Source organism: Gymnodraco acuticeps, unplaced genomic scaffold, assembly GCF_902827175.1.
Source record: "Gymnodraco acuticeps unplaced genomic scaffold, fGymAcu1.1, whole genome shotgun sequence".
Lineage (NCBI taxonomy): Eukaryota > Metazoa > Chordata > Actinopteri > Perciformes > Bathydraconidae > Gymnodraco > Gymnodraco acuticeps.
The window spans coordinates 233,549-257,577 of NW_022992341.1; the positions used below are offsets into that span (position 1 = coordinate 233,549).

Below are 24,029 nucleotides of genomic sequence, written 5' to 3' on the forward strand. Positions count from 1 at the left end.
TATAGGCGCTTTCACACCGCAGTACTTTTCCCACAAAGGTTCATGAGAAACTTAGTTCATGAGAACTCTTTAGCTCTCATGAACTAAGTACAGATCGCGTTCACACCGGAATAAGTCCCTGTGTTGCCATAAGTTAGTCTCTGCGTTTGTGCGCTGGGCTAATGCTAATAATGCTAATGCGAGGATAATAAAATGGCGGCTTCACAAAACTTTTTGGGAGTTTTACGGGGCGTGGTTTGCAATCCGCCCAGCCAATCAGACATAGGAACCTTTTTCTCCCACGAAAGTCCCTGCTCTCTAGCAGGGACGGAAAAGCATGGATGTATAATAAGAACTGGATACAGCGTGGGAGGCGGGGCCTCATTCATTCCTATGAGAGTTGCTCATTAGCGCATGATGACAAAATGGCCCAACTTTTGAGAGAGTGAAACGTCACAGATTACCCGGCATGCCTGAGAAGTACCCGTATGTGCACTCATAGAGCATGCGCAACTTTAACCAAAATGCTCGTTCACATCAAGCACGTCAATTTGCGTACACGTAACAGCACCGCGCGTTCATGACAGCATGGTAATGGATTGTTATGATGGATTTCATATTAACGAGGCGGCAGTTAGCAGCTTGCGGCTAGCTAGTAATTATGCTAATGTAACATCAATCGTTATGTACTTATATTATGCTGTAACAGGATCTAGTGATATCCAACAGAGCTTCATTTAGCATGAAATAATTATTGCACTGTAGGCTATATATATATATATTTATACACAGTGCAATAAGCTTCTTAGTGCAATAAGAAGCTACAGGGACGTTAATCTACGTCGGTAATATTAACTTTATTTAATACAACATTTACGGTACAACATTTGAACATCATACAGCCCATGTAGTAGGCTATAATATTTTACCAATGATGAATTACAGCAAACATGTGCAATATCCATTATTACAGCTCCGTGGGATGGCAGTAAGGCGATATGGTCCGTTCTTATTGTGCATCCATGGGTAAAGATAAACGCATGTAGTGCTGAACACGTAACATGAACGTGCCGGGCGGCGCGGTCCCGTGGGTTGGATGCGCGTTCATAATGCAGAGGGAAATAACTCTCAGAATAACGTTATTAGCACATTTTTACAACTTGAGGAACGAATGTTTTTAATAAGGGCTATACAAGTGTTCATACTGGGTTGTTTATTTAGTTTAAAAAAAATTATCCAACGAGTTACAGACCACTCTTTCCCCATGTAAGTCAATGGGAAACAGTGTTTCCGGGCCCAGCAACCTATAGGAAGTGTAGTACCGCCGTTTGGCCAGCACGAATATTCTCATCAGACTCCGGCGCACTTCCTGGGGGCTTGCGGAAAAGTGGGTAAAAAGGTTCTCATGAACACATTTGAGTTCCGGTGTCGGTACACGATGTGTTCGGGGTCCGTCTCTTACCAGTGACGTCACGACGTAATGACGTCACGCATTGTGTGAGCCTCAGTCACGCACTGACTGAGGCTTTCATAATTCAGGCATGAAAGGGTTAATAAAACACTCAGGGGAGTTTTCAAGCACTAGGCCCTGGGTAAATTAAGAGGCTGATCTGGGGCACTTTTGTCCACTTTCCCTGGTGCTAGAAACTCAAGTCAGACATCCCTGGAATCGTCCCAGAGAGTAGATGATCAGTGGGGCCTTCTTTTTACTGAAACATGATGTTTCGATGTATATTTCCATTGAAAATGCAAACCGCTAGCCGCAAAGCTAGCATCGCAGCCACACGCTAGGAGTATGGGAGTAGTAGTGTAAACATAATTATGTAAATAACCCAATTTGTGTTCTGTGAAACGGAAAAGGATTATATGGAAACAACATCACAGAGAAAAAAGTAATATCTTCTACATATAATAACGGACAAAGTAAAGAATGAAGTGTAGGCTATGTTTAAATGTTCGGAATGTTACCGTGTATGATGGTCCTCTTGAGTTGCCGTACAGCCAATGGCGTACAGCCATTGCTCCGTTTTCATGTTTTTTAAACATGTTTTTCACAAACATTTTCACACGCTAGGAGTATAGGAATACTTCAATTCGGTTCGTCATGATCTGTAGATGTGATTTGCCCCCGAGCACCCCTGGGTAAATTACCGTACAGCCAATCACAATGCGTACAATGCGTGACGTCAAGAGACGGCCCCCGAACACATCGTGTACCAACACCGGCTCTTTTTGGTGTGAACGCGACATTTCGGAACTATATCGGAACTAAAGTGGGAAAAGTACTGCGGTGTGAACGCGCCTTATAACTGGAAATATATGCAATGCTGATTAAATGTGTACCTTTTTCTGTATTCAAACATTAACGAAACTTGTCCAATTTCTTTCCTCAGGCTTACCTGAAGCAACAGGTCGAACCTCTATTCAATCACTTCAAAATTATCACTGGCAACTGGACAAAGATCCCAGAAATGCACACCGACCAGTAAGAATATTAACGTACCGAATGTTTAGTAGTGCATAATATATTCAAAAAGGTCTGAGTGCCAATGGGAAGAGATGTTTTTCATGATATCTGTTTCCTCTCTTCCTCCCTCCCAGGTATAACCAGGTGAATGCGATCTCCATGGCCTGCAGCACAGGAGTGGACGGCTGCAAGGAGCTGACCAGCAGCTGGTTCACTGAGTGGATGAATAATCCAGCTGTCAACAAGTATGTCAACACATAACAGTTTATATTCCTCAGGGGACGAAGGTAATAGAGTACATTAAATCAAGTAGTGTAAGCTACTCCACAACATTTTGGAAACATGTATATTGTACTTTTTACAACCCTACATTTATTTATCCTAAACCTGGTAAATGCTATTTTATTTTATTTAAAAAGGACATATTCTACTCATGTTCAGGTGTATATCAGTATGTAGTGTCTCTACTTTAAAGAGTCCTCTCCTGCTGATGTTCAGGTGTATATCAGTATGTAGTGTCTCTACTTTAAAGAGTCCTCTCCTGCTGATGTTCAGGTGTATATCAGTATATAGTGTCTCTACTTTAAAGAGTCCTCTCCTGCTGATGTTCAGGTGTATATCAGTATGTAGTGTCTCTACTTTAAAGAGTCCTCTCCTGCTGATGTTCAGGTGTATATCAGTATGTAATGTATCTACTTTAAAGAGTCCTCTCCTGCTGATGTTCAGGTGTATATCAGGATGTAGTGTCTCTACTTTAAAGAGTCCTCTCCTGCTGATGTTCAGGTGTATATCAGTATGTAGTGTCTCTACTTTAAAGAGTCCTCTCCTGCTGATGTTCAGGTGTATATCAGTATGTAATGTATCTACTTTAAAGAGTCCTCTCCTGCTGATGTTCAGGTGTATATCAGTATGTAGTGTCTCTACTTTAAAGAGTCCTCTCCTGCTCACAGAGCTCTTATCTCCTTGTTTCCAGGATTAGTCCTAACCTGAAGTACACAGTGTACTGCAGTGCGATCGCAGCAGGAGGAGAGAAGGAGTGGGAATTTGCTTGGTCCGCATTCAAGAACGCCACCATCGCCTCGGAGGCCGACAAACTGATGTCCGCTCTGTCCTGCAGCAAACAGCCCTGGCTGCTCAACAGGTCAGACACTCTGAAGCATGCATATCCATTCCTGTAACATGCTTTGAATGCATGATGAGTATTAGCAGCACCTCAGGTTTAGGGAATAACAGGATTAGCAACCCAGTTTCACGGCATTTCATGTTATAGTCACGAAATGTAATCTATTGATTCGTGTTCACCAACACGATTTCCCCGTTTTTTTCGTGTCACACAGAACGATTTTTTAAAAGCAATGTAAATAATAACAAATTAGAAGGAAACAAAGATTTAAAAAATACCGATTTCAGTATTCTGACACAGAACGATTTATTTTAAAAGCAATGTATTTATATTGGTAGTATGTGTTACGTGTGACTGGGGCACACGAGAAAATGATAGGACCCAAATGCACGACTCCAGACAAAAAAGGACGGTTCAAAAAAGGATTTGACTTTAGGTGGTTTGCAGGGCAATACAAACACTCATAATAAACATGGACTCCAAAAAATGACTTACTAAATACTAACACAACTTACTCTAGCTCAGATATCAACTGGCAGACAAATCACAAATAATATTTGTAAGGCTCAAGCGCTGGAAGGCTCGACTCTAAATCTCGAAACGATCTGGCACAGAGAAAAACACTCAATGTCGAGGAAGGCTGCTCCAGAGCCACTATTTCAAGGATGCTACATCATGGAGTGCCGCTGAAGGACTGTTCCAATGTCCAGCATACTTGGAATTCTACCGAGGCCGGCGTACTTCGTTGCGGGAAATTTCGAGGCTGCACATGTGTAGACTCCGCGGTCTTAAAATCCCCACAATGCTTTGCGCACGAACCAATTTCCCAAATCATTGGCGGAAAATGTAAGACGGGGCCTCTCATATGACGCACACCTGTTAGCCTCTTCCATTCTTCGTTCTCCGAATGCGAGGAGGGATTCTTGCCTCGCTTCTGAAGCAACTGACTCGGAGGTACATGTGCTACCAAGCAAGCGTACTCGACATTGAGAAACACCCACTGATTAAATAAACACACAGGGGCTCAACAGGTGCAAACAATAAGGGCGGGGCAGGTAATCAGGTCAGTGAGGAACATACAAGGGTAGGAGTCGAACTACCTGAAATGAGAAGGGAGATTAGTGCCAACGTAAAACAGGAACTGACAAACAGGAAATGCCAGACAACAAAAGGGTTAGCAGACGCGGACTTGACAATATTAACTTCACAGAGAAATAATACTAATTCAAATAAACAAGGATACAAAACTTACAAATCTGACGAGACACAACAGTATGTTTCGTGCCTGCACCAAATAATAACAAATTAGAAGGAAAAAAAGATTTTAAAAATACAGATGTCAGTATTCTGCGGCCCTGAGCCATTTATTTTCCTCACAGACGGCAAAAAAAGTCCGACGTTATACGATTTCAAATAAAAACAATAATCGTGGCTTGATATTGAGTAAAAACATGTTTTTATGAACCACACAGCTTCCGGTCTTCCGAGACCCGACCGGACAAAAATACGTGGTGCAGGCACGAAACACACTACCAATATAAATACATTGCTTTTAAAATCGTTCTGCGTGACACGAAAAAAATGGGAAATAGATTACATGTCGTGACTATAAGACGAAATGCCGTGAGACTGGGTTGGATCAAAAGAGGCAAGAAGAAGCTTAAAAACGTCTCTGGTCCCCCTCTAGTAGGGGTGTAACGGTTCACAAACATTTCGGTTCGGTACGTATCTCGGTTTTTTGGTCACGGTTCGGTTCGGTACGTTTTCGGTACAGCAGAATTTTTTTTCACAAAACAAAACATATATATATATATTTTTATTATTATTATTAAACTGTGAATAATGTATTCACTCAAATAAATACAAAATATAATAAAATAAACATTAAGGTGCAGCATTTCGATGAACTGAAATAATCTGTATTTGAACTGTACTGTACTAGTACCTAAGCAGCCAGCTTGACATTAGGACTTGCTTGTCATTGTATTTTCATGTTTTTTTTTAAAGAAAAATGAACTTGTCCACATTGCTTGCCGAAAGGGCAGATCTGCTGGCACTAACAATGTCTCCTGCTGTGGAGAACACCCTCTCGCTAGGGACAGAGGTAGCAGAAACAGCCAGGTAGCGCTTTGCTAACATGGCAACATAAGGATATTTGGCGTTTGTAATAGCTTTGGCTCGGTCTGAACTCTTTGCGAGTGGTGGAGGCTTAAATGCTAGCGGGAGTTGGGTTTGCACTTCAGTCTTTTGGTACCGGTGATATTCATGTTCGGGTGATGCCTTTTCAAGAGTGTGCAAGTTTGATGTATTGCCAGCCGCGTAACCAATTTTAGTTGCACAATGCCGACAAACAGCTTTGGTTCGGTCCACCTGTCTTTGTCCGTCATCCTTGTACGTAACTGCGAAACCAAAATGTTCCCAAACCGGAGACTTCAATGATGCTGGAGGATTTTCGAGCTCAACTTTATCTGCGTTCGCCATTAATTTTCGACAGTTCCTCAAATTACTGATTACATTTGAACGCATCCCTGTGACCAGCTCTCATAGTATGCCTCTCGTCCAATGAAATGACTTGCTCGCTCTATGCCGCGTTGAACCCAATGTGAGCAAATTACTCTGAATGCTGCGACGCAGCACCTGAGATTACTTCCAAAAAGTTGTTCACGTTCTCAATTTTTTACGTTTAACGTTATATTCGTTCGGTACACTTCGGTACACACCTGTACCGAACCGAAGGGCCCGTACCGAATAATTTCGGTACGGGTACGTGTACCGTTACACCCCTACCCTCTAGCGTTCATTGTTCATGAAAATAAAAGTTTAGGTCATCAGCATCCTTGATATTTGATTCATTGTTTTAAACGAGTCATGTCTTTGTACAAAACAACCAAAAAGAAATACAACGACAAGAAATAGCAAGCATCACTTCACAAGTCCTGCTCAGAACCATTCAGGATCTGGTTTCTAAATAAGAGTTTTAGTTTAGAAAAAGTTGCACAAATTCAAAAGGATAATGTGTGCTTGTCTTATATTGTACTTCTTAAATAAACAGTGCAGTAGTCATGTGTTAATAAGCCCCATTTTCAAATAAATTCAGTCAATTGAAGTAATAATAATAATAATCCTTATATTTATTATAGCGCTTTATCAAAGACTCTCAAAGCGCTTTACAAATACACATTACACATACAGATCATACATGTAATGGTCGTCTACTGTGGACAATACCCACAGGAGCAAATCCGGGTGAAGTGTCTTGCCCAAGGACACAACGGCCTGACGCAGTGGGGCGGGAGCGGGTTTCGAACTGGAGCTCCACAACGCCCCCTTGATCTGATGATCAAACGCACAGACCACTGCGCCACCCGTCCCGAAGTAGAAAACATTTTCCAACAAATCTTAGTTGATAAGAAAAAAGCCCAATCATTTATTTACCAATCAAGCTTGAAATAGACCCTTCATATTTCCCTTTATTATAATCAATCTGAGCTTCTGTTTTAAGGAATGAGCTGCTAACAAAGTAAATGAAACCTTATGGAGGGCTGTGATGTTTGTTTTCTTTAAAGCATATTAATGTATCAAGAATAATTAACCTACATTTGATTGCTAACTTATAACTTAACTTATGAGGCAATATACCTCTCCTCTAGTGAGGGAGCCCTTAGTGTGTGTTTCTGTATGTGGCCCTCGGTGAAAAAGGTTTGGACACCCCTGTGATACACAGATTAGGTTACTGAGTATTTTACAGGTAACAAGTCATTGTAATGCAGTATATTAGGCCTTTGTGCTCACTGTGAGTGTTTCAGGTACCTGGAGTATTGTCTGGACCCCAAAAAGATCCGCAAACAAGACGCCACGTCCACCATCATCTCCATCGCCAGTAGCTCCGTCGGTCAGCCTCTGGCCTGGGACTTCGTCAGATCCAGATGGGACTATATCTTCAACGAGTGAGTGTTCCCTTCCTCATGCAGACACATACACGCCTTTCCAATTGTAATTATGATTTAATGCACATATTTAGGTTTTTCTGAGTTTTATTCTTGTCATTCTTACTTTTTATTTGTATTTTTTAGTATATTTATATTAAGTTCAAACATTTATTTTACTTTCGCCTCTTTTCTTCAGGTACGGTGGTGGATCATTTTCCTTTGGAGGATTGATTAGTGGAGTGACCAGACGATTCTCCTCTGAGTTTGAGTACAAGCAGGTACAGTTTCTCTATTTGTATTTGTAAATACATTTTATTTTCAGTAGGATGTCATGTCTCTTCTACATCAACACGTGTCCCCTCTTCTTCATGTCTCTTCTACATCAACACGTGTCCCCTCTTCTTCATGTCTCTTCTACATCAACATGTGTCCCCCCTCTTCCTCATGTCTCTTCTACATCAACATGTGTCCCCTCTTCTTCATGTCTCTTCTACATCAACATGTGTCCCCTCTTCTTCATGTCTCTTCTACATCAACATGTGTCCCCTCTTCTTCATGTCTCTTCCACATCACCATGTGTCCCCTCTTCTTCATGTCTCTTCTACATCAACATGTGTCCCCTCTTCTTCATGTCTCTTCTACATCAACATGTGTCCCCTCTCTTTCATGTCTCTTCTACATCAACATGTGTCCCCTCTTCTTCATGTCTCTTCTACATCAACATGTGTCCCCCTCTTCTTCATGTCTCTTCTACATCAACATGTGTCCCCTCTTCTTCATGTCTCTTCTACATCAACATGTGTCCCCTCTTCTTCATGTCTCTTCTACATCAACATGTGTCCCCTCTTCTTCATGTCTCTTCTACATCAACATGTGTTCCCCTCTTCTTCATGTCTCTTCTACATCAACATGTGTCCCCCTCTTCTTCATGTCTCTTCTACATCAACATGTGTCCCCTCTTCTCCATGTCTCTTCTACATCAACATGTGTCCCCTCTTCTTCATGTCTCTTCTACATCAACATGTGTCCCCTCTTCTTCATGTCTCTTCTACATCAACATGTGTCCCCTCTTCTTCATGTCTCTTCTACATCAACATGTGTCCCCTCTTCTTCATGTCTCTTCTACATCAACATGTGTCCCCTCTTCATGTCTTCTATCATGTCTCTTCTACAATCAACATGTGTCCCCCTCTTCTTCATGTCTCTTCTACATCAACATGTGTCCCCTCTCTTCATTCTTCTTCATGTCTCTTCTACATCAACATGTGTCCCTCTCTTCATGTCTCTTCTACATCAACATGTGTCCCTCTTCTTCATGTCTCTTCTACATCAACATGTGTCCCCTCTTCTTCATGTCTCTCTACATCACATGTGTCCCCTCTTCTTCATGTCTCTTCTACATCAACATGTGTCCCCTCTTCTTCATGTCTCTTCTACATCAACATGTGTCCCCTCTTCTTCATGTCTCTTCTACATCAACATGTGTCCCCTCTTCTTCATGTCTCTTCTACATCAACATGTGTCCCCTCTTCTTCATGTCTCTTCTACATCAACATGTGTCCCCTCTTCTTCATGTCTCTTCTACATCAACATGTGTCCCCTCTTCTTCATGTCTCTTCTACATCAACATGTGTCCCCTCTTCTTCATGTCTCTTCTACATCAACATGTGTCCCTCTTCTTCATGTCTCTTCTCCTCTACATCAACATGTGTCCCCTCTTCTTCATGTCTCTTCTACATCAACATGTGTCCCCTTCTTCTTCATGTCTCTTCTACATCAACATGTGTCCCCTCTTCTTCATGTCTCTTCTACATCAACATGTGTCCCCTCTTCTTCATGTCTCTTCTACATCAACATGTGTCCCCTCTTCTTCATGTCTCTTCTACATCAACATGTGTCCCCCTCTTCTTCATGTCTCTTCTACATCAACATGTGTCCCCTCTTCTTCATGTCTCTTCTACATCAACATGTGTCCCCTCTGTGGAAAGAGACTCTGAAAGTTCCAGGAACAAAGATTCTCTCTCTTTTTGATCCATTTCTATAAAAACCTGTCTGAAAATTAGCTGATCAGATTTTGGCCACTATGTGATGTCATAACGATTTTGTGGCTTGTGTAACCATTAGCCAATCAGCAACCAAGGTAACCCCCCCCCCCCCCCCCCCCCCCCCCCCCCCCCCCCCCCCCCCCCCCACCTTATCACCTGAATCTCCTGGCGGCCCGCGATAGTTAATGTGACACGCTGAAATGCATGCGTTATATTTTAATCCTCCATGGTTGTATCTCGTAAGAATTAAAATGGAATTTAAGAATGGTAAAACTGCGCCCCCTGGGTTGTCATTCCTAAATTATGAATGACAGCTTGTGGAAAGTTTGCTAGACTACTGGTTGCATGGCAACTAGGCATCTCGCGAGTTGCGGTAATTGGTTAGTACAATAAAGAAAGGATTTGTTTTGGAATTATTTTGTGTTCCGTTTTTTCTTGGGCGGCCCTCAATCCAATATTGGGTACCTAAATTGGCCCTCACTCAAAACTTTGAGAACCCCTGATCTAAAGTAACAGACAGAGAATCAGCACTTTGGAAACAGGGCTGAAACAGAGGGGATTATGGGTAATGCTGCCATGATCTGTTTGGTGTTTCAGCCAATCAGAGACGTGTTCTGTATATATCTGAGACCTGTGATATATTGATGAAAAACAGTATAATAGGAGACCTTTAACTTTTGTCAAGAAGTAAATAAACAAATGTTTGTACTGCCTTAAATAAAATAAGTTACAACAAAGACTGTCATGGCACGATTATTGAATCCCAGTAACCCCCCACTCATCATTTCTCCCCAGTTGCTCCAGTTTAAAGAAGACAACGGGGGTAACTTCGGGTCGGGCACGGCGGCTCTGGAGCAGGCGCTGGAGAGGACCAAAGCCAACATGAAGTGGGTCGCTTTGAACAAGAAACCAGTTTTGGACTGGTTCCAGAGTCAGGTTCCTGCCATTTAAACACTGTGACGTTCAGCTGGAACCAAATGTATAAACCAGGGGTGTCCAAACCTCTTTCCCTGAGGGCCAAAAAATATACTAAATATTGCGTCATAAGTTACAGTAAGTTATAAGTTAGCAAAATCAATCAAATTATGCTTGATTCTTGAAAATGCTTTAAGAAAACAAACAGCCTTCAGCACAGCTATCCATAGGGTTTAATTGATCTTGTTAGCAGCTCATTCCTTAAAACTGAAGCTCAGATTGATTAGAATAAAGGGAAATATGAAGGGTTTATTTCAAGATTGATTGGTAAATATATTATTGGACTTATTTCTTATCAACTAAGATTTGTTAGAAAATGTTTTCAGCTTCAATTGACTCCATTTAATTGAAAGTCGTCTTAACACATGGATACTACTGTGTAATTTGTGTTTACATTTATATTTAAGAAGTACAATATAAGACAAGCACACTTTTCATTTGTGGGCCATATTCCATTATGCTTTTTGAATTTGCTGAGGGCCGATTCAAAATGGCCCCCGGGCCGATTCAAAATGGCCCCCGGGCCGTAGTTTGGACACCACTGGTATAAATGTCCTGAATGTGAAGGGAGCCTTTTGTAAATGTAAAAGTTAGAATTATGAATTTGTATGGGTAAAGATGACTATTTGAGATCTAAATCTGGTTTTGTATGTAAAAAGAAATGTTTTAATACTGTATATACTGCCGTCATTTTGGAAGATTTTAGAGGGAATTCAAGATTTTTAATAAATGTCAACGAACAAAAGTGTGATGTCTTGTATTTACTGGGCTGAATCTCCATTTTACTGCTTTTTCTGTCCATGCCAGTGAAATAAAACCAGCTTTTCCAAGACAATCAATAAGACAACAGACATTATTTGAGACAACCCTCAGGATTACATTACAATTTTCTGAATTAACTGTTTATTACATTATAGTTTATTATTATTACATTACAGTGACTTACATTTTTGTATATCTTTATATTGTTATTCCCCATTTTAAGGGCAGCGTTTTTCTCTGAATTTACCACTGTTTTATTAAATGTGTTTTCACCCTTGTTATACTTTTACAATACTAATGTTACGTTACTGTATCTATTATATGGCAGAAATAGTCTGTCTCATAACTGTCAGTGTTTGTCAGTATATCTGAAATGACTAGGTTAGCTCAGGGTTAGCTACGTTAGCTAGCTAGCTTACAGCAGATCTGCAGTAACATCAGAGTCATGTGACCACATTGTTAAAATAAGACCATCACACATTTCATGTGAGTTTCCAACAACAGAGACAACTTTATAATCCTGAACGTCACCATGTTCTCCGGTTCCAGCAGGATTTATAATTGTAATGGAGTATTTTAACACCATAGTATTTGTACTTTTACTAAAGTAAGGAATCTGAGTACTTCTTCCACCACTGGAAACGGCAAATAAACATCTTCTTACTCTCTCATCATTCAAACAATCAAAACTCACCTTTTCACTCTTGCCTTCAACTCCTAATCCACTAACCCCTCACCCTTATCCCACCAAGTTTAGCACTTTTTACTTTTGTTGTTATTTTTCTTCTTTACTTGCTTGTTAAGCGCTTTGAGCACCAGGAAAAGCGCTATATAAATCAAATGTATTATTATTATTATAATTATTACCCATTTTGAACACAGCAAACAATCCAGAGGACCACAAGTGCATTGTTTGAAATGGATTTCACTTTGGAGAGACAAAAAAGCCACAGCGCCATCTAGTGGCCTTATTGAGAACAGGCTTAACCAAGGCATCACCTGAAAGCCTATGTTCTGCTCTTTCAATAGGTTGGCTCAGTTTGTCTTTACCATGAACTGTCACAGAGATATTCAATCAGAAAGAGAATGATGGCGTCTGATCCAGACAGAACTGTTGACTTTTGTTCATATAGGGGTTGCATTGTTTGGACCCGCACTGTAGCTTTCCAGCAGCGAGTTGACCGGGTTGTCCACCCAGGTTGTGATCCTTGAAGGTCCTAGATATCATTTCTGGTGGACAACCTTTTACAACATTCCACGTCTGATTTCCCAAAACATGGGGTTTTGCCCCCTGGGTAGGAAGTGAATTACAGTAGCAGTCAAATGAAACCAGCATTTCCCCCAAGTGACTTAATCGATGGTCTGGTATTTATCACAGAGCCTTTTTAATTATTCAAACTACCAGCTTGTCAAGATCTGAGTTTTTGTGTTTAGAGTTTCCTGTTTTATTTAGATGTGTGTTTTCTCGTGTCTTACTTCCCGTGTTTCCCTCCTGTCTGATACCTGATCGTGTCTCAGCTCCGCAGCTGTCTCTTTTCTTGTGATTGGTCTTGTGTGTATTTTGTTTTATGTTCTCTGTCGGTTCGTCGTCGTTGTTTTCCATTCTCAATTATTATTTTATTGTTTACTCCTTTTCCTTTTGTTGATCGCGCCTGCTCCAGTATTTTTCTAGTGTTTGTTTTGGATCAGTTTTTTATTTATTGAAGGTCTCTTTTTGTTTATACTTATACCCCATCCTCTTTATCGCGATGACCTCCTTCTCCTGACACAGCCATGTTGACTCAGCAGAGGAGCTTCTTCTCCTCTCGGCGGGGGGTCTCTCCTCCAGGACCTTAGAGGGGATGTGCTGCCTGTTTAGCACCTCAGTCCCGCTGACAGCTGTTTATTTTAGGAAGTGACCAAGCACCAATTAGAAGACCCCAGTGTTTGAAGAAGTAGATCCTTTACTTAATTAAAAGTACTAATTATCTTAATCCATTTTAATCCATTTTAATCCATTGTATTTCTATTTAAATACTGCTATATTTGAACCATGACACTAAGTCAAATTCCTCGTACGTGTGAACCTACCTGGAAATAAACCTGATTCTGATTCCTGAAAGTAATCTGAGACGTTTAGGATTGTTTACTTCCTTTACTTCCTCCCTGCGTGTCTCTTGATGCCGCAGCGCAAACATTTCCCTCATTGGGATCAATAAGTACTTCTTATCTTATCTGATCTTAATGGCATCAAATATACTTAAAGTACAACAAGTACTCAGTCTGTACAATGACCCATTTCAGAAAGTACAGAAGTATTATCAGGTAAATGTACTTCAGGTATCAAGTACTCGTTTAAAGGATGGATCTTTTTACAGTATTATGTTATTATGGTTCTTATTTTGTTGTTAAATGCATTTGAGCCTTGGTTCTAAATATGGAGCCAATAAAGATACTTAAAATACTGCGTAGAGTACAGTACAGTACTGCATTATACTATATAATGTGTTTTTATATGTACAAAGTACCTGTGAGTGTTAACATAAATGTAAAAAGTAAAGTACACAGTTAAAAAAGTGAGATACTGAAAGAGACAAACTCAAGGGTTTCACATTTGATAAATAATGTTTATTCTGTTGTAGAAAAATGTAATAAATAAACATTTCTATGTACAATATTAAGGACATAAATATATGTTGTTGAAAATAACAAAAAGGAGACGTTTCGTCCGTTAAATAAATGTTCTTAGAGGTCATTGTTGCAATGAGATAAAGTGGAGTGGACTGGCGGCCTCAGCAGTGTCCGGGGAACGCTGCGCTCTGAAGGTGCCAGAACGGGTCGCTGCTGAAGAGAGAAGCTCCGTTTGAAACCTGAGGACGGAAGAAAAGCATTTCTGTTAGAAACGGATTCAACTTTAACATCTCTGACATTCAGAAGCAGTTCCATGGTTTGTTTGAGCATTTCATTTCGCTAGAAGTACTCAGATCTTGTACTTGAGTAAAAGTATAAGTACTCAGGTCTTGTACTTGAGTAAAAGTAGAAGTACTCAGATCTTGTACTTGAGTAAAAGTAGAAGTACTCAGATCTTATACTTGAGTAAAAGTAGAAGTACTCAGGTCTTGTACTTGAGTAAAAGTAGAAGTACTCAGGTCTTATACTTGAGTAAAAGTAGAAGTACTCAGATCTTGGACTTGAGTAAAAGTAAAAGTACTCAGATCTTCTACTTGAGTAAAAGTAGAAGTACTCAGATCTTGTACTTGAGTAAAAGTAGAAGTACTCAGATCTTGGACTTGAGTAAAAGTAAAAGTACTCAGATCTTGTACTTGAGTAAAAGTAGAAGTACTCAGATCTTGGACTTGAGTAAAAGTAAAAGTACTCAGATCTTGTACTTGAGTAAAAGTAGAAGTACTCAGATCTTGGACTTGAGTAAAAGTAAAAGTACTCAGATCTTCTACTTGAGTAAAAGTAGAAGTACTCAGATCTTGGACTTGAGTAAAAGTAAAAGTACTCAGATCTTGGACTTGAGTAAAAGTAGAAGTACTCAGATCTTGTTCTTGAGTAAAAGTAGAAGTACTCAAATCTTGTACTTGAGTAAAAGTAGAAGTACTCAGATCTTGTACTTAAGTACAAGTTGAAATACCACTGTAATGGAGTATTTTAAGACCATAGTATTTGTACTTTTACTTTAGTAAGTAATCTGAGTACTTCTTCCACCACATGAAACTGTGAAGAAGCATCTTTGGTACAGGCAGTCAAATAAAACCAACATTTCAGCCAAGTCTCTGTCTGGACTAAATGGAGGCTCTGAGACGTAGAACAGTAGAGCATGAAGAGACGAGCTCAGAGCATGACATGAACATACCTGATAGGAGGGCTGCATTGGGGTCGTGCTCATGGAAGGAAAGTCTGCTTCCTGCTGGGCGTAGCTCTCTGTCGGCTGACCCAGGAACTGCTGCAGATTTTGGGGTTCTTGAACAGATTCTGATGCTTTCTGCTCCAGAACCTCCTCGCTGAGGCCGAGCTGCGCCGACAGGTACGAGATGTATCGGATGGTGAGGCGCAGAGTGTCGATTTTGGTGAGGGTCTGTCCTTCTGGAGCCACAGATTCAGGTAAATACGTCCTCAGGTGGTTCAGAGACTTGGTCAGATCCCTCATCCTGTGCTTCTCCCTGTCGCTCGCTGTCTGGCGCTTCTTCCCCGGGTATCTGGACCTGGATTTCTTTGTCGTGGAGGCAGGAAGAGTTTGGGCGTCTTGGCTCTTTTGCTGAGGAACTGCCGGGCTTTTGAAGACCAAACAGTCCAAAGGGTTGGGTTCGTTCGTCTGGAAAGCGTTGGGGGAGAAGCAGAACGAGTCCACAGAGGAGGTGGGAGACAAGGAGCTGCTGCTGGCGCTGAAATAGCCAGGATCTAAAGCTGCATCGAAGGCCAAAGTGTTGTATTGTTTTTCCATCAGGGAGTCGAAGAGGAAGGCTTCGTGGTGGAGCTGCAGGTCGGAGCAGAAGGAAACATCCATGGCTGCAGGGCGATAGAAGCAGAGTGTGTTTCTGGTGAGGCAGGAGAGGAGAGTGAGGACTGAAGGAGACTTGGGATCCATATAAGAGGAGAGAGGTGTGATTTTGCACCTCCAGCGGCCACCTTGAGTCCTGAGAATCTGGGCGGGGGGTCTCGTGGGAAACATGGCAGCTCCAGGACTGAAGTGTGACTCGGTGATCCTCACACGGAGAGAAATGATGGAGAGAAATTCACACCACCCACTCCTGCAGCCTGGGAACAGGAGAGGAGTTACACCTTGAGTTAAAGACACGAAGCAATGAAAGAGAAACACGGGAACCCTTTACTTTACAGGAGACGAGTTAAAGGGCTCGGTCTGACCCGGAGGGCTCATCTTAGATTTCATGTAAAGCGTCTTTGAGCATTAGGAAAAGTGCTATACAAATCCAATGTATTATTATTATTTATTATAAGAAATTAAATGAAGCAGCTAAAGAGAAATACATTACACATTTAATCAGAATCAAGCTTTATTTATCCCACGCAGAAATGCGGGTTTTGTAACAGTTTTCAGAATCAAATGAAAATGAAAATATAAGAACAAATACAATATGTTTTTTGCATAGTTAAATAATGAAATGTATAATAACAAAAAAATCTAATAAATACAAAATTATTCCACAAACGTAACAAAATAAAGTAAAATGTTTGCATAAAACTTCAAAAATCAAATATAAATAAAATCAATAATGAAATAAAATACTCATGCAAGCATAATTTGAAGTTGAACGTGTGCATAATACTTCAATTATATGTACAAATATACAAATGTGTGCATTTAATCAAATACATATGCCTAAAAAAGAGAATACAAATGTCAGGCATTAAGAACAATGTATTCAACTTCATGTGGTATTTTATTTGTGTGAGAGAAAGAGCAAGTGTTCAATTCAATTATATCTCAAATAAGGAAAATTTGGTGTACTTTATGTACTTGTTGTGTTGTCATTAGCTCTCCTCTGTTCTGTTGTGTACTCGTTTTCAAAGTGATGTTTTGTGACTGAAAGCAGACCAGCGATCCCCCAGGTCTGAAATGGCTCTTGGATTACAGAATAAAAGCCTAAGCCCTCTAGCTGTGAGATCTCAGGTCCAGTGAAGCTCAACACTGCGTCCATCTTCTGTTTTGTTAATGTGTGTATTTGTGAGACTCATTAAAAGGCAGTCCTCCTCATTAACTCGGCCCGCTGTCCTCGGCCTGGAGAAGTGTGCCGGGCAGCAGCTGTGAAGTGTGAGGACTTTACACCTCGTGCTGTTTGGACAGCAGTGAGGCCTGGGGACACGGACACAATAACTCCTGACACACTTTACATATGAGGAATATCAACTAAATGTGTTCAAGTTGATCAGAAACACAGTTAAGGTCACTGTCCTGGGAACTGATCTCAAAGACAGACTTTCAGAACAACAACTGTCATGTTCTTGTTGTGCTTTTATGTTTTTTATGCTGAGAAAGCACTTTTTATGATGACATAACTCCACTAATGCATGGTGTTGTGTTTCAGCTCTCTCTCTGGATTCTCTGTGTTATTTCTGAGGGTGTCATGGTCAGGTGTGCTCTGTGGATCTGACCTCAGAGCAGCGTTCCCACTGAACGTCGCGTCACTTTTGACTCCTGCTCTGCAGCCGAGGTGAAACATGAGCAGGAGGTGTGAGGAGATCCCGCAGCAATCCTCTCTGAAGAAACCAAAACACAACTGAAGCAGCATGCTGGAATACATAAGTATTGTAATTAAGAAAATGTTTGAGGTACAAAATAAAAACCCTAAAATAAATAATAGAAAGGGCGGACATTAAGAACTATTTATTCGACTTCAGGTTGTATTTTATTGTTGTGAGGGAAAGGGCAATTAAGTCAATTATATCTAATATCAGGAATATTGTGTGTACTCAATGTCCTTGTTGTGTCTCTCTTGTATTGTGTTGTGTTCTACTTTGTTATGTACCTTTTTTTTTGCAAGGTGAAGTTTTGTGACTGAAAGCAGAGCCTTTTTCAACGATACCCCAGGTCTGAGATGGTTCTTGCGTTACAAAATAAAAGCCTAAGCCCTTTAACTGGGAGATCTCAGGTCCAGTGAAGAATGAAATGTAAATGTACCTAAGTGTTATAAATAAGAACATATTTTAGGTACATATCATTCAATATTAGTACAGACAATTCATGTAATTATTATGGTGTGACATGGGTCTGATAAAAGTGTAATACAGGCTTAATGACAGAATAACATGGAGATAACATTTCCAACCAAAACACATCTGGAGCTGGAGAAATATCAAACACAGGATTGGTGGAAAGTAATTGAGTGAATGTACCTAAGTAATGTACTTTTTTTAGGTACATATAATTGTTTTGGTAATTCAACTAATTCAATCAATCAATGTTTATTTATATAAATGTTATATAAATGTTACATTTGTCTCAGTGGACTTCACAGTGTGTACAGAATATCAGTATGACAATACGACACCCTCTGTCCTTAGACCCTCTGTCCTCAGACCCTCTGTCCTCAGATCCTCTGTCCTTAGACCCTCTGTCCTTAGACCCTCTGTCTTCAGACCCTCTGTCCTCAGACCCTCTGTCCTCAGACCCTCTGTCCTCAGATCCTCTGTCCTTAGACCCTCTGTCCTCAGACCCTCTGTCCTTAGACCCTCTGTCTTCAGACCCTCTGTCCTCAGACCCTCTGTCCTCAGACCCTCTGTCCTTAGACCCTCTGTCCTTAGACCCTCTGTCCTTAGACCCTCTGTCCTTAGACCCTCTGTCTTCAGACCCTCTGTCCTCAGACCCTCTGTCCTTAGACCCTCTGTCCTCAGACCCTCTGTCCTCAGACCCTCTGTCCTTAGACCCTCTGTCCTTAGACCCTCTGTCCTTAGACCCTCACATCGTACAAGGAAACACTTCCAGAGAAAACCCACAGTTTAAAGGGAACATGGGAGAAACCTCAGGGAGAGCAACAGAGGAGGGATCCCTCTCCCAGGACGGACAGACGTGCAATAGATGCCGTGTGTAAATCGAAAAGATAATACATTTTACAGCGTAGGTAGACCAAATGTTTGGAAAAACCAAATGTTTGGAAATGCATGTGTCTATAATAGGAAGATGAATCCACGAGGATGTCAGCAATCCTGTGGGAGCCATCAGGGAAGTAGTGTGATGAGAGTCAGGCAGGACCATTCAATATTAGTACAGACCATTCATTTTATTATTATGGTGTGACATGCAGGGCCGTCCCTGGCCAACATGAGGACCCGTCGTGGCCCCCTCCGCAAGGTGAGGCCCCACGCAGTCTGCATGATCGGCCTGTAGGGAGGGACGGCCCTGGCAACATGGGTCTGATAAAAGTGTAATGCAGGCTTAATAGCAACATAACATGCGGACCACATTTGCAACAAAACACATCTGCAGCTGGAGAAAAATCCAACGCAGCAGTGGTGGAAAGTACATTTACTTAATGTACTTAAGAACATTTTTGAGGGACAAATACTTTATTTTTTAGCTCTACTAATTCAATCTTAGTACAGACAATTCATTTAATTAATAATGTAACATGGGTCTGATACTAGTGTAATACAGGCTTAATAGCAGCATAACATGGGTGTAATACTTGTGTCATAATGGAGTAAGAGGGGTGTCATGTTTGAAAAACAATCAATTAATTTTCTAAAATAAGTATTTGTGATAAATAAATATATGTAATCAGCTATCTGTCACTTTCTAAAGCATTTGAAAAGTGTTTAATATACTAACATAAATAATCAATATATCATTATTATAAACAATATTTCTTATTCTTTATAACCAATACTTTTACTTCCTTTACTTTGTTTAATGATTGTGCTTTTATTAGATTTTTAAAAGCAGGACTTTGACTTTGAACAGAGTATTTTACCCTGTAGTATTGTTGATTAAAGTGAGACGCTTTACGGGTGGAATCCTTTCACTTTTCTCTATTTTCAGGGTGAAAGAAAATCCTTATAATCTATGAACTGATATTATTTCCCGTTACAAATCCTCTGCCGTTTCCCAGCTGTCACTCCTCTTCCTCTTGATGTGTCTTCTCTTAATCCACATTACGCTCTGACGGTGTTTACTCACATGTAATGAGAGAATAATCAGCACTGCGGTGTTAACCCTTTCATCACAGGCCCTTCAGAGCGTATTAGCTCTTCTCTGATGAAAGGCCTCAGCGAGTGCATTAGGCTTTGCATATGAAATGAGATGTGGCAAACTGAACACCAAGCTCATTCTGCAGAGCCATGAATATTAAAGCTGTGGCTCTGCGGGTAATTAACCGTCCGGAGGTGAGAGGAGAGGGCAGAGATCTGGATTATCAGAGTCTAGACTCAGCGGTGCCGAGGAGCTCGGAGTGTTTGCTCAACCACATTAACAGAGAGACACTAAATAAACCGAGTCGCCTGCAGGACGAGGAAGAAAAAGCACGAGAGGGAATCACGCTAATGTTTCAGGAAGTGCTCGAGTCTCTCATTGATCTGAGTTTAGATCATGTTTTTATGTTACTAGATTAGATTAGATTCTACTTTTGCATGTTTGCATCCAGACAGAACGTGCAAAGAAAGTGCACGAGGTTTCAATAAACTCACAACAAACATTGTGTAGTAAAGTACATAAATGTGTAATATCTTTAGATAAGGTGCAGGGTTTAGGAATATAAGGGCGATTTTAGGAAGTGATTTAGGTGAGTTGGTATAAAACAATACTTTGGGTCAGGAGAAATTCATAACTGTGCAGAAAAGAGCTAAAACAATGTGAACATATTATTATTAGACAGAGGCGGTAAGTAACTAAGTGCAATTATTCAAGTACTGCACTTAAGTACTACTTTGAGGTAGCCTACTTGTACTTTACTTGAGTATTTCCATGTTATGCTCCACTACAGTTCAGAGGTAGGCTACATGGTGTACTTTTCCTCCACTACATGTATTTAATACCTTCAGTTACTTCACAGATCTGGATGAATGATGTGAAATATAATCAAGTGTTGAATCAGACTTTAGTTCCACCTGGAGTAAATCCACCAGCTACCCTGCAGTATACAAAGTACTTCAAACTAGCTGCACCTTTACCAGCTTTGAGAACACTTTCATGATCAATCATTATAAAACACATCATATATATTATTCTGAAATGGACCAATCTCACAACAACTACTTTTACTGTCGCTACTTTCACTATATTTAGATGAGAATACTTTTCTACTTTTACTTGAGGAACATTTTGAATGCAGGACTTTTACTGTAACAGAGTATTCCTACGCTCTGGTACTTCTACTTTTACTCAAGTACAAGATCTGAGTACTTCTACTTTTACTCAAGTACAAGATCTGAGTACTTCTACTTTTACTAAGTACAAGACCTGAGTACTTCTACTTTTACTAAAGTACAAGATCTGAGTACTTCTACTTTTACTCAAGTACAAGACCTGAGTACTTCTACTTTTACTCAAGTACAAGACCTGAGTACTTCTACTTTTACTCAAGTACAAGATCTGAGTACTTCTACTTTTACTCAAGTACAAGACCTGAGTACTTCTACTTTTACTCAAGTACAAGATCTGAGTACTTCTGCTTTTACTCAAGTACAAGATCTGAGTACTTCTACTTTTACTCAAGTACACGATCTGAGTACTTCTACTTTTACTCAAGTACAAGATCTGAGTACTTCTACTTTTACTCAAGTACAAGATCTGAGTACTTCTACTTTTACTCAAGTACACGATCTGAGTACTTCTACTTTTACTCAAGTACACGATCTGAGTACTTCTACTTTTACTCAAGTACAAGATCTGAGTACTTCTACTTTTACTCAAGTACACGATCTGAGTACTTCTACTTTTACTCAAGTACACGATCTGAGTACTTCTACTTTTACTCAAGTACAAGATCTGAGTACTTCTACTTTTACTCAAGTACAAGATCTGAGTACTTCTACTTTACTCAAGTACACGATCTGAGTACTTCTACTTTTACTCAAGTACACGATCTGAGTACTTCTACTTTTACTCAAGTACAAGATCTGAGTACTTCTACTTTTACTCAAGTACACGATCTGAGTACTTCTACTTTTACTCAAGTACAAGATCTGAGTACTTCTACTTTTACTGAAGTACAAGATCTGAGTACTTCTACTTTTACTCAAGTACATGATCTGAGTACTTCTACTTTTACTCAAGTACAAGATCTGAGTACTTCTACTTTTACTGAAGTACAAGATCTGAGTACTTTACGTCCAGCAGAGGGCGCTCTGTCTTCCTTCAGATTAAAATACATCAATCCAAATAACTGTGAGATTAATTACCCGCACTGCATCATGGGAAAAAAGCTTCGAAAGATGACAAACACATGAACCAATTTTCAATATTTTATTATAAATAGTCGTATAAAGAAAATGTAAAAATAGTTGTTAAGACGTATCAATATTTACATGGAACATTTCACATGGACAAAATAAATAAAAAGTAAGATAGCATATATATATTAAATAAATTATAAATGTTTCACAGTGAGGCAGTAAAAACAGAAGTAGTTTGTTGTTGTTGGAGGAAGAGGAGGAGGAGGACGAAGAGGAGGACGAAGAGGAAGAGGAGAAGGACGAAGAGGAAGAGGAGGAAGAGGATGGAGCGGTTTCCAGATTTTAACCCCAGTACTCTCTGGGAACCAGCGGCATGCAGAACTCTTTCCCGGACATCTGTAATGAAAAAAGAAAATGGATTAGCATGTTGTACTTTTATTCAACAAGATGCATGTTTTTTGCACACTGCACTGTAAACCCGAATAAGTCACCGGAACAAACAAAAAACTAGTAAAACCGATTGCTTTTTAATATTTTAAATTGATTAATAAAGGTGAATGTTTTCAGAGCTTAAATGTTGTTGTTTACTTAATTTGTCAGATAGTCCAAATTCATCAAAAAATATCTAGTATCAGAGGAACTCAAAATATTGAAGGTACTACAACTTTTTCTTTAAATTGATTTAATCTTTTGTATTATTTTGAACTACCACACCTCTTTCTAACTCTGCACAGCTCTACACTTTGATTATAGTATTTGTCATATTTTATTTGACTTTACTCGTTTCTTATATATTTATATTTTGTGCAAATATCGTTTTGTAGATTACAATATAATATAATTTAAGGTGTATGTTTTGCCTCGACGTATTCTTCTTTCTGTGTGTTTTTGCATGCACCGTTTACACCAAAGCAAATTCTCGTGATAACATTCTGATTCTGATTCTGAGTCATGAACAACATGATTGAGAGGACGTTAACATACCTGACAGTAGGTCTGAGTTGTTGGAGGCGACTGCAGGACGGCGTCCAGGCTCCCGTCTCCTTGAGGAGCATCGTAGTACTGCCTGCTGTACTGATCCACTCCGAAACTACAACTCCCAGAATACACCTGGGCAGGGTACAGGCTCTGGTTCTGACCCTGCAGCTCCTGTGCTCCCATGATGGAGGATCCGTGCTGGAAGTATCCCAGGATGTCAGGCGAGGAGGAGGAGGTGTCGCTGGCCGAAGTGTCTCCTTGCTCCTTCCTCTGGAAAAGCTCCTCCTCGCTGAGGCCCAGCTGCGACGAAAGGTGGGAAATGTAGTTTATGGTGAGGCGAAGGGTCTCTATTTTGGTCAGGGTCTGTCCTGCAGGAGCCACTGAAGGCGGGAGGTATGAACGAAGATGATGAAGGGCCTTCGTCAGATCCCTCATCCTCATCTTCTCCTTCTCACTGGCACTCTCTCTCTGTTTGCTGCGTATCCGGTTCCCTCGACCCGACTTCCTGCCACGCTTTTCCAGTTTGGAAGAGCTCTGAGGCAGCTGCCGGTAGGACGGGGAGACGCTGGAGTCCAGAGAGGGAGAGAAGGCTTCTGAAGAGGAGATGCTGGAAAGGTCCGAATCGGAGAACCACAGGTTGTAGTTGAGCACTGAAGAAGAGGTATCCATGTTGTGTTGAGGGAGGCTGAGGTTTGACTGAGAGCTGCTGAGCTCCACTGGTATATAAGTGCAGGCCGCAGAGGTGTCACTTCACACCTCTGCTGATTCTCACACACACACACACACACACACACACACACACGCACACACACACACACACACACACACACACACACACACACACACACACACACACACACACACACACACACACACACACACACACACACCACACACACTCTGCCTCTCCACTGTGTCTGGGAACATTCAGCTACCGA

General features: G+C 40.6%; 3 protein-coding genes across 3 annotated transcripts in view; 1 reads left to right on the forward strand and 2 right to left on the reverse strand.

Annotated features, from left to right (window-relative positions):
- The window catches only part of LOC117541523 (aminopeptidase Ey-like), a 36,375-nt gene extending 25,112 nt beyond the window's left edge, over positions 1–11,263 (forward strand). Inside the window, exons 16-21 of the mRNA XM_034208707.1 lie at positions 2,373–2,464; positions 2,581–2,691; positions 3,420–3,587; positions 7,376–7,516; positions 7,695–7,776; positions 10,339–11,263. Of these exons, the coding sequence (XP_034064598.1) occupies positions 2,373–2,464; positions 2,581–2,691; positions 3,420–3,587; positions 7,376–7,516; positions 7,695–7,776; positions 10,339–10,494 (750 nt within the window). The 3' untranslated portion in view covers positions 10,495–11,263. The remainder of the gene's footprint in view (positions 1–2,372; positions 2,465–2,580; positions 2,692–3,419; positions 3,588–7,375; positions 7,517–7,694; positions 7,777–10,338) is intronic.
- A 2,602-nt stretch (positions 11,264–13,865) lies between these two features.
- Positions 13,866–15,811, reverse strand: mespaa (mesoderm posterior aa). Its single transcript, XM_034208720.1, has 2 exons — positions 15,122–15,811; positions 13,866–14,129 (listed from the first exon to the last, which is right to left on the reverse strand). Exons 1-2 carry the CDS (start codon positions 15,770–15,772, stop codon positions 14,052–14,054), a joined length of 729 nt encoding a protein of 242 aa, XP_034064611.1. The 5' UTR covers positions 15,773–15,811; the 3' UTR covers positions 13,866–14,051.
- Positions 15,812–22,209: 6,398 nt separating this feature from the next.
- On the reverse strand, positions 22,210–23,771 carry mespba (mesoderm posterior ba). Its single transcript, XM_034208721.1, has 2 exons — positions 23,098–23,771; positions 22,210–22,509 (listed from the first exon to the last, which is right to left on the reverse strand). Exons 1-2 carry the CDS (start codon positions 23,758–23,760, stop codon positions 22,456–22,458), a joined length of 717 nt encoding a protein of 238 aa, XP_034064612.1. The 5' UTR covers positions 23,761–23,771; the 3' UTR covers positions 22,210–22,455.
- Positions 23,772–24,029: the final 258 nt, after the last annotated feature.

Excerpts from the sequence above, each read along its gene's own strand:
- mespaa (XM_034208720.1), bottom strand. The coding sequence starts at position 15,772 with ATGGATGTTTCCTTCTGCTCCGACCTGCAGCTCCACCACGAAGCCTTC. Across the intron at positions 14,130-15,121 it reads CAATGCAGCCCTCCTATCAG|GTTTCAAACGGAGCTTCTCT; the intron begins GTATGTTCATGT and ends TTCCGTCCTCAG.
- mespba (XM_034208721.1), bottom strand. The coding sequence starts at position 23,760 with ATGGATACCTCTTCTTCAGTGCTCAACTACAACCTGTGGTTCTCCGAT. Across the intron at positions 22,510-23,097 it reads CAACTCAGACCTACTGTCAG|ATGTCCGGGAAAGAGTTCTG; the intron begins GTATGTTAACGT and ends TTTTCATTACAG.